This window comes from Anopheles arabiensis, chromosome 2 (assembly GCF_016920715.1).
Source record: "Anopheles arabiensis isolate DONGOLA chromosome 2, AaraD3, whole genome shotgun sequence".
Taxonomy (NCBI): Eukaryota; Metazoa; Arthropoda; class Insecta; order Diptera; family Culicidae; genus Anopheles; species Anopheles arabiensis.
Genome location: NC_053517.1, coordinates 3,664,842 through 3,679,504, shown reverse-complemented (window position 1 = coordinate 3,679,504; position 14,663 = coordinate 3,664,842). Strand labels below are relative to the sequence as shown.

Here is a 14,663-nt window from a genome sequence, read left to right as displayed (position 1 = left end):
CTCTTTAGTGGCTGCGTTTAACTGTGACTCATCCCAAGGGCGATGACCGACGTTCAATATGGAGTATTGAGTGTAAAATATTGTTTTAATCGTACTCTGCGTATTGTCTCTTAGTGTTAATTCATTATTAAACCACTTACCTTCACACCTTTCCGTTGACCTATTGAACTCAACAGGTCGTGATCGATTGTGATAACCAAACAACCACACATTTCGAGCTATTTTTTCGATTTTATTTGTTAACATACGTTTTCAATCAGTTTGATTATTTGATTCCAGTGGCACACTGCAAACATGTGACTCATCTTCAAGTAAAAACGGTGATTAATACCAGCACAACGTACACTTATCACACCTTAGCGTCCTAATTTCTTGTCTTCCTGTTTTACAAATAAACAATAAAAAATCCAGGCTCTACATAACAACCTACAATTGTGGTTGGAGAGAAGAAGTACACAGAGCGGGGTAGAAATTGGAGTTTTAAAAATATTATTCTCATAAGTTCTGTCCTGTCTTGACGTAATACGTTCCTCGTCATCGCATTATTATCCTCCCCCATGTCTGTTGTCGATGCTTTTCGTTTTGATGTTTGCTTAAACCTAACCTTTCTCGTAGGTTCCCCTCCCTGGTTCGACAGCATAATAACACGTCGTTGTTTCATTGATGTACTTTTCGCCCGTCGTCGATTCGAATGTAGGCCAGGTTAATCGTTCCCAAATCGATGCGAATGAGCAGCACGGTTCGATTTAATTACGTCGCCCCGCTCTCGTCAGTTAATTGGCCCGAAAGTCAATCATCCCGCTGCCGTCCGGTCGCCGCCGTTCGGATGACGACTACTGGAAGTGGTACAAGCGTTCCAATTAAATTCCTCCCCATTTTCAGTAGAGCGTCCTGCGAGTTTTTTGCTATCTCCTGGACGGGTTCGGGAGGTGGACATTCCTGCATTCTTCCTGCGTAGGCCCTTTGTTGTTGGTATGCCAAGGACTCGAAGGATAGTTCCCGCCGGATGGACGGAGTTAAGAATCGAAGTGCAAGTGTTACGGAATGGAAGGAAGGAATGGAATGTTGGGAAAAAGGACCCGTGCTGCCTTTCCCTGCCGAGACTACGAAAAGCGCAACGGAGACGAAAGGGTCGCCACACCAATCCGTGTGCTCAATGGTTCGTAGTAACGCAGAGGGCTTCCGAGATTGGATGTGCATCGGTGCATTTAATGCTGCATCCCTTCGTCGGTGACGGACGGTAGCAGGGATGAGGGTGGGACTGCCAGCGTCAGCTTTCCTTCGACGACCGGGAGATCTGGTTCATTTCCATCGGACACCGACGGCAGCGGGACGGATGAGCCGGGCAAATCCGGACGCTGCATCTCGACCCCGACGGGAAGCGCATGATGATGGTCCAGCGGATGGCAGCCAGACGGTTGGGGATGGCTTGGAAGCGTGCCGGGTGTCCCGGATCCGGACGATGCCGGCGGACCCCGGCTGGACGGGCGGATGATGGCGATGGGCTCCGGAGAGGGTAGCTCTCCGATTGCTTTTAATTATCTTATAATCGGTGCCGAGCGGTCGTTTGTCTTGGTCGTGCGCAGTTTGACCGTCGCAAACTGGGAAGCTCTGTGGGGGGCGTGTGGGCGATGACAGAACACGCCGCAGGACATCCGATGACACAACGAACACAAACAGAAGTCAATGGAAAAGAGAAGAATGAAATGTTAGCGTTTTCGTGTGCTCTCAGCTGAAAGATGCAAATGTTTGTGCTATTCGGTGAAGGCATACAAAAGGAACTAGGTTTTGTTTTACTCTTTTCGCAGAATTACTGAGACCAATTTAAAGTAAGAAAACGTTTCGACGATCAAGGGATAATTGCTGCCAGAACGTGACGTTTGTTTAGCCATGATAAATAGCGGTGATGTTTGCCGTACGGGTGCCAATATTGAATCAGGTTTGTTTGAGCTCCCGAAATGGGTTGGTTAAACAAATTCCGAAAATCTCCAGGAATCATCGCTGCGCTGTTATCGCAATACCTTAGAGCAGGTCCTTGCTTTTGCTTTTGTTACGTTTCCAAGAATTCTCGAGCACATTTATCAGCCAACAGAACAATGTTTGCACTGCAGGCTTGTTTGAAAGCGTGGTCACAACATTGTCAACGATAAGAAAGGGATGTGAAGAGGCAAATGTGCTACAGATGTAACAGAGATTTCATTTTGCGTTGTTTTTTAAACAAATAAACAAAAAAGTAGCTTCAAAATCAACCGATACCTGAAGAACGTGCAGGAATCACATGGCACATGGAAATGAAGACAAGCGCCTAAATGTATGCAATTGGCACAACACGACTTGCATACCTGTCAGGCGCTTCGATGAGGTGCAAGCAGGCGATTACTTTTTACTGATTTCGGCTACAATTGAAGTAAAAATCTGATCGTTGTAAACTAATATGATTTTATTGACAATAATAGATAATACAATCATAAACACAAAACGTTTCAAAACCATCCGAAGGCCGTTGCTCGCGCTGTGCGCAATGTTCAAGCGAACAAGATGCGAACGAGAATCTTCTGGAAGTGGTTTTTTTAAATTAAACATTCATTCGATTACGAAATGGTTGACTATCTTGTTACACTAGCCCTAACAGTAATGGTTGAATATTATTGTCCCTTCCTTTGTTGCACTCCGCCCAAGTGCATCGTTCGAATTCAACTCTCCAGTGAACATTTCGCTCACTATTGGCACATTAACGTCTGTCTGGCGGTACAAAAAGTACAAAGCTTACTCTATTTATAACTCGCTGGAATGGTTTCACTAGGTCCATCGTCAACATCGAATGTTTGAGCAGAAATCCTAACGCTTCCTCTTACACAAAACAGGCCGAAAGGGACGGAAGTGGATAATAGATGGAAGAAAAAAAACACATCAAGTAAGCAATACTGACTATGACGGGGCAGTTAACATCATTTTACAACATCGACAACCTGTAAATGACTGCCGAAATACTGCTGCGCTCTATTTAAAAACAAATATAATACCGCGATTAACATTTGGAGAATACATCCCACAACCAGAAATAAAATTTCATTATAATATGCAAACGTAAAGGGAACAGTGGAAAACAAAACGAAACGATTCTGAACGGTCAACGTAAACATTAAACAGCGCAAGCGGCCGATTCTAATCCTGCTGCGCGTTTGAAACCTTTGCATCTGGATCTGGGTACCAAAAAGGGTAAAGCATCCGCATACGGTCTACTCTCTTACGTGCTATCGTAACCCTAAAAACATGCTTACCACGCTACTGTACGCGCGCCCGTCGGCGGCTGAGGTGAGGGTAAAACGAACGATTTAAATAATCGACTAATAAGACTAAAAAAAAAACATTGCAGCGCCACTGCCGGCTGCATACATTTGGGAATGGTTGCATGGTGGTAATCATGTCGGCGCATATCCGTCCTGTCACTGTCCTGTCCTGCCCGAATCGATCGACCATTGGGGCGTCCGATTTGTATCAATTTTTAGTAGTCATTTGCCGAAAAAGCTTCACTTAAAGGTCATGGCGTCCTGGTTGTCCTGTATGTGCTGTCGAATATTACTTTAGGGCTTGTATGCTGATTTGGTGACGTTATGATTGGGACTGCTGATTAAACTGTTGCATTGTGTGTACGTGTGTGTGTTTGTGCTTTTCGGCTGAAATGCGATCTTTACACCGGCGTTAAAGATCGATTCACCATACGGAGTACGCATACGGTGCACGATGGTTTCTACAGCTTCTGGTTGTGGACCGAGCTATCGGCGCCCCACAGATCATACCACGGCCCGTACGCCTTTCCGTCCGAGGCGATCGATTTGGTGGACTTGCGCTTCTGTTGCTGCTGCTGCTGCTGCTGACCGTTGCTTTGCATTTTGGCGCTGATGCGCGCCTCGTGCTCCGATTCGTACTTCGACTCGGCCAGATTGCCCTTGGAGCTCTTGGAACGGCGATCGCGGGTCTGTTGCTGGCGGGACTGTTGCTGCTGCTGCTGTTGCTGATGATGATGTTGCTGCTGCTGCTCTTCCTCCATCAGCTCGTCGTCCAGTGTCATCGATGCCATCATCGTGTCATCGTCATCATCGTCCAGCTGGCCGCGGCCTCCATTGCCGCCCGAAACACCGCCCCGGAACGTGGAGAACGCCATCTTGTCGTCGGGCATGCCGCGATCCTTCTTGTCGCCCCGCCGATCGTTCATCATGCGCAGCATCGTGCCGTCCTGGCCACCGTTCGACTTCCGGTCGCGCCCCTTCGCCACCAGATGGTCGTCCACCACGATGCAGTCGTACGGGTCCGAGCTGGACGAGTTGCGCTCCGTGTCGGTGCCGCTGGAGTAGTACTGCTTCAGGATCTCCTTCCGGCGCACCGTCTTCATCAGCATCATGTCGTCCATCATGCCGTCGTCGTCGTAGAAGCTCGTGTCCTGCATCATGATCGAGTCGGCCGGTATGATCGAAAAGTCATCGAACGTCTGGTCCTGGTAGTACTTGTTCAGCGCATCGTTGTTGCGGTTCTTGCTCGTTTCGCGCTCCGTCGTGCGATACTTGTCCTGCTTGCCACCGTGCTTCCCCCCGCCCATCGGTGCCTCCCCGTACAGCTCCTGCTCCTGGTGGTGCAAATGTTCGCCGGCGTAGCTGTGGCGCGAGTTGTTGTTGTTGTTGTTGTTGGTGTCGTTTTTGCCACCCTTGGACTGCTTGCGATCTCCTCCCTCGCCGCGATCGCGACCGGAACGACCTCCACGATCCTCCTCCTGTCCGCCGCGGCTGGCCTTCTTCTGCTGCTGGTGGAACTCCTGGTCAATCTTCGAGATGCGCTTGTCAATGTCCGACTTGGTGATGGGGAACTTCTCCTGCTCCGACATCAGCGCAATGCTGTGCGGCCGCTCACGCATTGGCTCCCCCCGCTGGTCTCGATCGCGTTCCCGCGACTCACGGTTGTTGCCGCGCACCAGCGTGCTGGTGTTGCTTTCGTTGTCCATACCGTTCGCGTTGCCCCGGGAGTTATCCTTGCGACGTTGCTGCTGCTGCTGCTGCTGCTGCTGCTCCTCCTCCACCTTGGCCGCGATCATCTCCTTCTGCTTCTGCTTCTCCAGCTGCTCCTTCTTGCGCATGTTGCGCTTCAGCGTGGCCTCCTTCTTCTCCATCTCGCGCTTCTCGCGCCCGGTCGGTATGATGTCGTTGTGCTTCCACATGGCCATCCCCTCCAGGATGTGGTCCTCGGACTTGGAGAACTTCCAGAACGATTTGGTGCGCTTGATCTTCTGCGAGTCGCTCTGGTTGGGCTGGCCCTCCGAGCCGGACCCGCGGTTGCGCGTGCGATAGCCGTACTCGAGCGTGCCCGAGTTGCTTTCCGCAATGTTGCCGTAGCTGTTCGCCTGGCGCATCATCATCTGGCTCTGCTGGCCACGGGGCCGCGGTGGCACAATCGTGCCGTAGATATCGTCCTCGTCGTGGTAGCGCGGCGAAGGGACGCTGCTGTCACGACCGCCGGAGCGTGTCATCGTCGTCTGGTCGTTCAGCAGGTTCTTCTCCGAGCGGGCCGATCTGCGGAGCATAGTAGCGTGTGAGGTTTTGGTCTTTTTTTTTCGATTCTACCCGTTTCGATAAACGATGTCCTTCACCTTTTGCTGTTAGTCTGCGCTCCACCTCTAGGAATTGTTAGTAATTAGTGCAAGAAAGCCCACAACACTCCAATCATCACTTTGATGCAGCAAACAGCTCTTAAATTGGTTAGTAATTGTCACCTAAAATGCCTTCACCGAAAGAGCCAAACCGCCAAGCAAAACTAATCCTTCAAAAAGCTTACCTTATTGGCACTCGGTTCACTGGTTCCTCGTCCGAGTACAGATCAGCTTCCGGTTGCGGTTGGGGCTCGTTGGAGAACCCGCTGTCATTGCTGCTATGCAGCGAGGCACTGGCCATACCGTTGCTCGTTCGTTTTTGCTTCGGATTGCTGCTAGCCGGCTGCACACGGGAAGAAAGCGACACAACATTAGCATCATTGTTTCGTCGACAATCTCTCCTACTTTGATGTTACTTACCGGCTTGCTGAAGTTCATCGTAGCCGAGCCCGATTTGCGTTTGTCCGACGCCATCGGTGGCGCTCCGGCCGACGAGAAGCTGTTCGACTGGAGAATGCCCCCCGAGCCGGACGCTCCATCGTGACGCTGCTGCTGCTGCTGCTTGCTGCCGCCACCGCTGTAACTGTTCGGCACGACCGGCGTCGGTACGGGCGCCGGCAGCTGGGGCGGCGGGCCCGGCTTCGGCGGCTTCTCGCCGCGCGACAGACGGCGGAACTGCTTCGACTGCCGGTACTGGATCGTGTCGCCGAACATGCGCGTCGGCGATGCGTCCTCGCCGCCGTGGTACGAACCGGTCATCTTCGACAGGCTGTCGTCCACCAGCGTACTCTCGAGCGACGTGTCGGGCGTGTGGTCCAGCTCGATGTCGCTCGCGGGCGCCTTCACCCACTCGCTGATGCTGAAACACGCAGAAACAGAGGGAAACGTATCACACCGCTACCCTATCACGATCGACCGACCGGCGGCAACCGGCTCTCACTTACCTCTCCTTGTCGTCGCGCTCCGTCTCGGTGTAGGCTATCGGGAACCAGCCGAACTTTTGCGTGCGCAGATTCTCCCCAAACTGCCAGCCCTTGGCCCGATCGCCCACGAGCGCAATGCGATCGCCCTCGAGAAAGCTGAGCTGGTTCTCGCCCGACGACAGGTACGCGTACAGCGCCTTCACCGTGGGCCGCTCCCAGTGCGAAATGTCCGGTTTGCCGTTGGTGGCCCCACCGATCATACTGCCGGCCCCGCCACCGCCACCGCCACCCATCATCATCATCGCGTGGTGGTTGTGGTGGTGATGGTGGTGATGGTGTCCACTCAGCAGCGTGCCGGTGTTGTTGTTCAGATTAAACTCGGACTTGGCCCGCGGCATCTGGAGCGTGCTGTTCGCGACGTCGGCCAGCGAGCGCATGTCCAGGCAGGACGCATCGATCGAGCGCGTCTTGCGCAGCTGGGACGCGATCGACTCCCGGTCGTCGTCGTCCTCGTCCTCCACGTCGCGCAGCGCCTGCTTGGCGGAGAACATGTTCTCCACGTTCGGGGGCAGAAATTCGCGCGTCGCCGCCACGTCGTTCCAGTTGTCGAGCGACTTTTCGATGATCATGTGGCCGGAGTGGTGGTACGCCATCCAGTGCTTGGCGAGCGAGCACTGGCGCTCCAGCACGAACCCGTACCGGCGCCGCTCCTGCGTCATCGCGTTCTTCAGGCTCTGCTCGCAGAACTGGTCCAGCTTGTGCTTTTCCTCCTCGAACGCCTGGATGCTCTTGATTTCCTTCTCCGCCTCCTTGGGCGTGTTTTTCGAGTTCTTCTTGCGGTACTTCTTCATCGTGGCGGCCGCCTTGCTGTAGCTGTCCGAGCGCATCTTGTGCTGCTGCAGAAACTTCTTCTGCTCGAACTGCACCACCTTGGTGTCCTTCTCGAGGTTCGTTTCCAGCGGCACCAGCAGATCGACGTAGAACGCTTTCAGCTGCATCAGGGGGGAGGGGGGGGGAGGCGATGGGCGAGAGAAAAACCAAAAACCAGGTGTTAACATACGAAGCTTTCTATCTATTCTAAGCATTTGCTGCGACTAGCAACTACGGGGCACTACTTACGATGTTCATGTGCTGATCCTGGATCTCTTTGTACACACCGACAATGTTCATCAAGGCGGAACCTGTAATCAGCAGAAAAGAAAGGGCTTATCCGTGTGTCCTGAGCGGGTTGGGGGGTATTAAATGGAAGGTTAACAACTGCCACTGGCACCACACCGCTGCTCATTAATCGTAGTGCCCGTGCTGCCCGGAATGTTGATTTATGAAAATGGAAGGGTACGCGCTCGTGTTCATGCGCTTGTTTTGCGCCGGGCGTGCGATTTAAACGGTCGGTTCTTGCGAAACTATTCTGAGTGCCAAGCGTTGGAGCAGCCAGTGGGAAAGGTTCCGGGTTGCTTTTACTTCAATCGGTGGCGAGAGTCATGAAAAGCCCCTTCAGGGCAATTGCTGCTAGAAAAGTAATTGTATGACTGCATATGTTGAAACTAGATTAAAAACTAGTGAGTAGAATAGCTTTTCTAGACATGTATAAAGGCAAAATGGAAAACAGCAGTAAAAAACAGCTTTGGGCGTACGTGACACATTCATTATGCTCAAAGTAAATTAATGAACAATTGCGAGCACAGCGTATTGATACATTTTAATTTACTTTATAACCAAACTGTGTCACAACAAACAGATGGCCAGCAGAGTGGAACACGAAAGCGACAAAAGCAAGGAAACAATTGATTATTTATTTGGTTTTCAATTCACTCCCCATTCATCTCAATTTCGTGAATGTTTCCGTTTTTTCCTGCGAGCGTTTTTTGCTTTCCCATTTTAAACTTTTCCCACTCCCACTGTGGGAGGCCGGTTATTTTCCGATATTTTTTTTGGTAACAGCCCGACATTATGCTCAATCGATGACACATGCGTTTGGCGCTCGAGATAAAATAAAATTAATGACCCCGTATCACCGTGCAGACGGCGGCGAGCGTGTGTGGGTGCAGTTCCGGAAAAACTTACTCAAAAATTGATTGATGATGTCGCAATGAATTTTCACTTGTTTGGGGACGAACAACATGCACACACAAGGCAAATAAAAAGCAACGACAAACAAATATGCACCAATTTCCATCGTCATTACCATTATTACCGGAAAGTTGGGTTTTTTTTCTCGTGGAGTTTTCGTTGGAGGACTTTTTATGCAGTGAGCCTAAAAGAGGAAGTTCACAGGTAACAACAGCAAATAAGTGCCGAAAGCATGATGTCGTACATTTCTTGCAAAAATACACACTTTTGAAGTTATTGTGGCTTAAAAAGCGATGGAAAAATAATGCTTTTGTATAAAACTCTGCCTACATTGTTTCTAAGAGAATAATTATAAATAATACTGCTGTAGTGTACTGCGCTGGAATGTTGATTAAAACCGATGGATGTTTGATGTGTGTTAAAGAGTGGAGAGCTTAAAATAATGCTACGGCCCGGTAAGCAACTAACATCATCGCAGTAAAAACGAATGCCCTCGGCAGCATCATTCAAAATCACTCACCGAAGAAACGAGCCCGTATTTAATAACGCAAAACGCTGCACTTGCTAACGAAGTGCAGAAACAGCGATATAAATAAATGAACCAAAAAGTACCCACCTTCACGCATCTGCGAACGTGGCGTATCGATGCGTACGCAAGCATCCCTTAAAAGAGCGACAAAACTGCACCTGTTTACCGCGGCACTCCGGCAGTTGTTTATTCAATGATAAAAAGTGTGGTTTTTAATCATGAACACGGGCTGCAAAATTCGCACAATATTTCGCTCGAGCCCCGAGGTTGAGACTATTTTATTTTTCGCGCTCTATAAAAGCACCAGCTGCCGCGGAGTACGTTTGGGAATTTTTGCTGCTTTTTGTTTCATTCGCTGCCACAGTTTTGCAACCAACAGGCACGTTCGGCGGGGAATGAATGTGAAATTTCTGCATCCTTTTTCCCGCGGTTCGATTTATCGCACCGACCGAAGCACGTACGTTCGGAAACGACAGTATGCAGGGGAAGAGAGCAAAAAACTCCCTCGCCGTTGGGATGCAAATGGTAGAGAAGAGCGCCTTACCGTGGCCCTATCGACTGTCAGAGGGCCTGGTCTACGGAGTGCGGTGTGCATTTTTATCCACAATGCAAATGTGCAAGTGCACACATAATAGTAATAAAAAAGCAGCAGCTCCCATCACCAACAGCAAACAGACACACACACACAACAAATCTGAATTTCGAATTCTATCCCGAGCCACCGGGTACGGTTCGATCGTTGGCTTGATTTGCATTCGATGCGGTTCGGTTGAATCACAACAAATGTCTCTGCCCTCTGCTCGCCTAGATGCTGAGACGCCTCTCTCTCTGTCTCCCTTTTGGCCAATCAATCAAAATCCACCGATAGTACACGGTGGACGTGAATCGGTTGCAAACAGCTCCAGCTAAAGTAATAAAGCTTGCACCCGTAAATGGACGCTTCAGGACGGTTTGCAACAGCAGGGAAGGAACTCTGTGTAAAAAAATGGGAAGCTTCCTCTTCAGGAATTACGTTTTTATCAGCGACACACTGGCCCGGCACTGGTGAGAGTGATGGGATGCATTCCTGTGCAGTGTATCATCGCCCGACGGTGCACTTTCGCTCTCGGCATTTACTGCGGCCGTTGTCCGTCCCTCCTGCTAGGGCCGTTGACAGTAATTGGACAGTGATTGAAGCGGCTTGGACCGCCATTAGTACCCCATACGAATCGGTCATCTGGTTGAGCTACAAGGTTCAGCTGCAGATGTCGTCACGCACGTCGCAAGCGCCCTGTTTCGATCGGAGCGATTAGCATCGATCAGGCGGCTGTAAGGAACGCGTCCCTACAGTCCCTACCCGGTGAAGGTGAAAGAGAAAACGCTGCCCTACGCGTCCGGAAGCGTGCGGCGATAACTTCCAAGACAAACACCGTCAACCTGAGCGATAGTTATCAAACACTTTCCAGTGTGTCTGGTATGCTTTCCTGTAACACAAAAAAGCGCGTTCCCCTCTGCACCGGTCGGAGCGGTTGGTGTTAGCAGCAAATTAATGACAAACTACAAATTATCTTCATTCCAGGCGTCATGCGTCCTTCTGCAGCAACGATGCGCTCACGCTCGATGTGATAAGAGGTAAATAAAGCGATCGTGATGCGATAATCGTAGGCTGGTGGCTGGTAATAAGGTGGCCACCGGACCTGACGACGGTGGTAGCAGCAGCTGCAGCTAATTGATGAAATCATAAACTGGGCGTTTGTGGAGCTGGATGAAAGCAGGACGTTTGGTTTCTTGTAGCCATGGCAATCAATGCATTAATGAGTTCTTCCGCGATGCGACAAGACGGTCATTGATGGACGGAAGGATGATTATAATAATTAGCCTCATAATACACACATGTTATGGTGGTTTTGCATGGGCTAAAGCTTCCATTTTGCAGCAATCTTAAGACCAATAGTCTGTCAAGTTGAATGTTAATTAGAAATCAAATTTATTTCAACGTCGTTTTGCTTGATTGGGATAGATTTTGCTCCATCACAACGAACCTTTGAGAATCACGAGCACGTTTTTGGCTTTAAATCTAATTCTACCCAAGTGTTTGTGCGACTGTAGACGATAAAATCTCGCACCAAGTGCACCGTGAAGCCAATCGAGGTGCATAATGGTTAAATCGTTCGTTCAGACATTGAAACGATCCCGCGGGGTGGAACAATCTGACGGGTGAACATTCATTTGCACTCCATTTTTCTTGCCCCTATCGAGTACCGAAATCTCAAAAGCAAACCTTGCCGTATCGACTCGAGATCGTACGAGACGAGATATTTGGTTATCGCACTTTTTCCCCCTTATTTTCTTGCACTTTCTTCCTGAATCGACACAACGGCCGAACGGTAGCACTAGCGCTAGGGAAGCAAGCACCACCCGTACGCCCGTGAGTTTCCATTGAATTTTCCACCTCATCAGCACCGCACAATCTGATCAGGGGAGCTGGCAATCGAGTGGAGTAGAGGTAGGCAAAGGCAAATGGAAAGAAAACATTGAAAAGGAGCAAAAAACATCAGCTACAAATCATGCCAGAGCTCATATGAAGCTTTGTAGCCTGGGTTGGCTAAAGGAGCAGAAAGGCGAATAGAAAAAGCACGCTCGAGTCAGCTCCATTCAGCACTGGCATCGTCAGTAAGCTGAGAGACAGAAGTACGAAGAACGATAGAAGATGGTGGTTGTTGATTTTTCATTTTCAATTTAAGGCTTCCGAATCGGTGAAGCCTAAGAGCCAGATTTCCTGTTCCCTTTAGAACAAGATTTTCTTTCCCATAATTCAACTTTTCCAGGTGACTTTTCATTTGCTACCCGCCGATGATGCTTAGCGAACGAAGAGTTGGAGCTGTACGTGAATTCTTTTCATTGACGGAAAGATACGAACGGGTGGATCCATCCTTCAGTCTGCCTGATGCTGATATTGGCTGACAAGATTAGCCGTCGCTCGTGGCAGGTTTGTTTTTTGTTCATTTTGGTGATGAATTTAATTTCTGTCAGTCGCGAATTGGAAGATGCTGGTCGGGATAAGGATCCTCATTTGCAGTGCTGGAATTGAATTAATTTCAACGAATTCAATTTCCACATGCACTTAAAATGTAAGTCCTTGGAGGTTGCAGGTAGGGCAAAATTCGTGCAGATTTGAGTATATGTATGAATGCAATAAGCCGGATGCTTTCAGGAGTCATTTGATGTAGTTCAGCAACGACTAGCAGACTATCAACCAGACACTCTTATAACGAATATCATACAAACCATCATCTGGAAATACGCATCGAGGCACACTCTTAAGTAGTCGAAAGAGTGTGTGTGCTACGAACTGGCTCGCTTCTTTAAAATTACCTTCCATCGAACGCAGACGTTTCAAACTAGTTGATAATCTATTCCAACGACTCAATCGAGTCAAAAGAACTGCCCGATAAGTGGCTTTCCAGAGACGAGAATGTATTGCCGGAAACATCATCGCCGGTGCATAATCTTTTTCCACCTCAACGGTCCTGTTCAGCTGAAGCAACCTTTGAGCAGCACGAATGTACTCTCGCATATTGTAGCATTAAAAAACTGAAGTAAACCATGCCTTCCGCCAACCTGCTCATGACAGTTTGTGGAAGCTAGTGAACGTGCAAACTTGTTCACATAAACGGGTCCTCAGTGTGGACAAGGACGCTCCAACGAGCTAGGCACATTAGCGAATGCATTAAACAGACACGGAGGGAAATATCAAAGGTTGATTCGCACATACGTTGTGTATGCAGGCATTGGACGAACAGAGGGGTCCTCTTGGTTCGTTAAAAAGCTTCCAGCTGCATCGCATGTGACCAGTGAGCGGCAAATTAATGTTTACCAATGCGTTAATGAGGGGTAATTCTAATAATCAGTACACCAGTACGTCTAGGTTCAATAAAGCCTCATCGATTAAACAAATCACACTCCTGGACGGCTAGCTGCTGCTTCCCGGTTCTTACCAATATCGATGGTTCCTCCCTGTTGTGCATTGACGGCGATCTTGGCGAGTGCCTCGTTAAAGACGTTCGACGCAGTAGACGCTCCATGCAGTGCCTTCAGGTACGCCTTGCCAGCGCTGATCAGCTGTCGTGCTCCGGGATTAAACTTTTCCAGTATGTTCTGAAAACAGACAAGAGCAGAGGAGTTCGTTAGCATTCAGTTGTTGTTTTTTTTACGTCAGCAAGAGCAGATAGACAATTTCAAAGAAATTATTTACGCTAAGGAAATGGAAGGAAGGTGGTATGAATCGTAAATAAATATGATTATGTTGCTATTGCGTCGTCAGTTTTGATGCTCATCGACTTGCGAAATCATATGGCACAAGTATTGGTTAGGCAAGCGGCCGAATACCTCGAGCGCGCTGGAAGCTGCTGAAGTTCGCACAAGACATTCAGCTGATCGAACTTCTTCGCGATCGGTTGAAGAGTTCGCAACCAGTCAATGATGCTGTAATGAGCATCAAGCAACGATTGTATGCATCTGCCATAAGACACAAACTCCCACCACAGCCGGTAGAAAAGCTACACAAAAATCTATCCGCCGGCAAAAGTGGTGTACTGCTGCGTCGCTGTCAGTTGCAATTACCGCTGACATTAATATCGATACTAATGGGCGGCATCTTTGCGCCCTGGGGAGGTCAGATGACTCACTGCACGACGGTTTTGCACCCTGCCGGATCTTCGAAGCTCATCAATGGCGAAGTGTAAGCCGTATGGGGCAATCGCAAGATCAAAATCGTGACTTGAAACACGCGGCTCAGTCGGAAGACCGTTAAGATGTGCGCAGTTAATGTTTTCCTAAGTAGTAGGAGCAATATAGCGTGGTGGAGTAGTCTTTTTGGTAAGTTTGATAAGTGTACGATTTAGCGTTGCTTCGTGAGTTTGAGGCATGAAGTCATCCTAAAATTAAAACAACATCCTTCACGCGATGACAGTTTGTAATGAATCTTTAAAAAGATTCGATACCAAAATGGTTATCTCCAAAGTGTAATTTTATACACGCTATTCCCAGCAAATCTAGCTGAGATCTTATCGATCTTGTGTATGTCACAGGCATTCGTTAACTGTATGGAACATGCTCAATCGCTACCATGAGCATGAACATTTTATGGAAATTGTCATAATGCACGATTTCACGATCAATCAAACGCCACCACCGTCGACGACAAGCATCTCACCAGGTTTGTGGTTTGCTTCCGGCATTCACGACATTTTGGTTTGCTTGAGTTGCGATGCAAAATAGCAACAACGAACATGATAGAAAAGGGAGAAAGAGAAGTCCAATTTTGGAAATTTTTGATGTGATGCAGTTTTAGTACAGCTTGAAAGCTTAATTTCATTTTATGTGTTTACATTAAACTAAATTACCATTACGGCTTATAAGATCAAACAGTTATATCGTAAAATTGAATGTATTACATTTTAAATTTCATTTCATTTCCCTAACATTCCTACAAACCGATGCTGCTCCTCCAAAAGAATTATCC

General features: G+C 48.7%; 1 protein-coding gene across 6 annotated transcripts in view; it reads right to left on the bottom strand.

Moving 5' to 3' along the window:
- Positions 1–2,419: 2,419 nt before the first annotated feature.
- The window catches only part of LOC120905795 (protein piccolo), an 81,563-nt gene continuing 69,319 nt past the window's right edge, over positions 2,420–14,663 (bottom strand). For all 6 annotated transcript variants that reach the window (XM_040316961.1, XM_040316969.1, XM_040316942.1 and 3 more), the window contains 6 exons: positions 13,138–13,297; positions 7,681–7,742; positions 6,583–7,553; positions 6,059–6,497; positions 5,824–5,981; positions 2,420–5,561 (listed from right to left, as the gene is read on the bottom strand). In XM_040316961.1, coding sequence (XP_040172895.1) covers positions 3,752–5,561; positions 5,824–5,981; positions 6,059–6,497; positions 6,583–7,553; positions 7,681–7,742; positions 13,138–13,297 — 3,600 coding nt within the window. In that variant the 3' untranslated portion in view covers positions 2,420–3,751. The remainder of the gene's footprint in view (positions 5,562–5,823; positions 5,982–6,058; positions 6,498–6,582; positions 7,554–7,680; positions 7,743–13,137; positions 13,298–14,663) is intronic.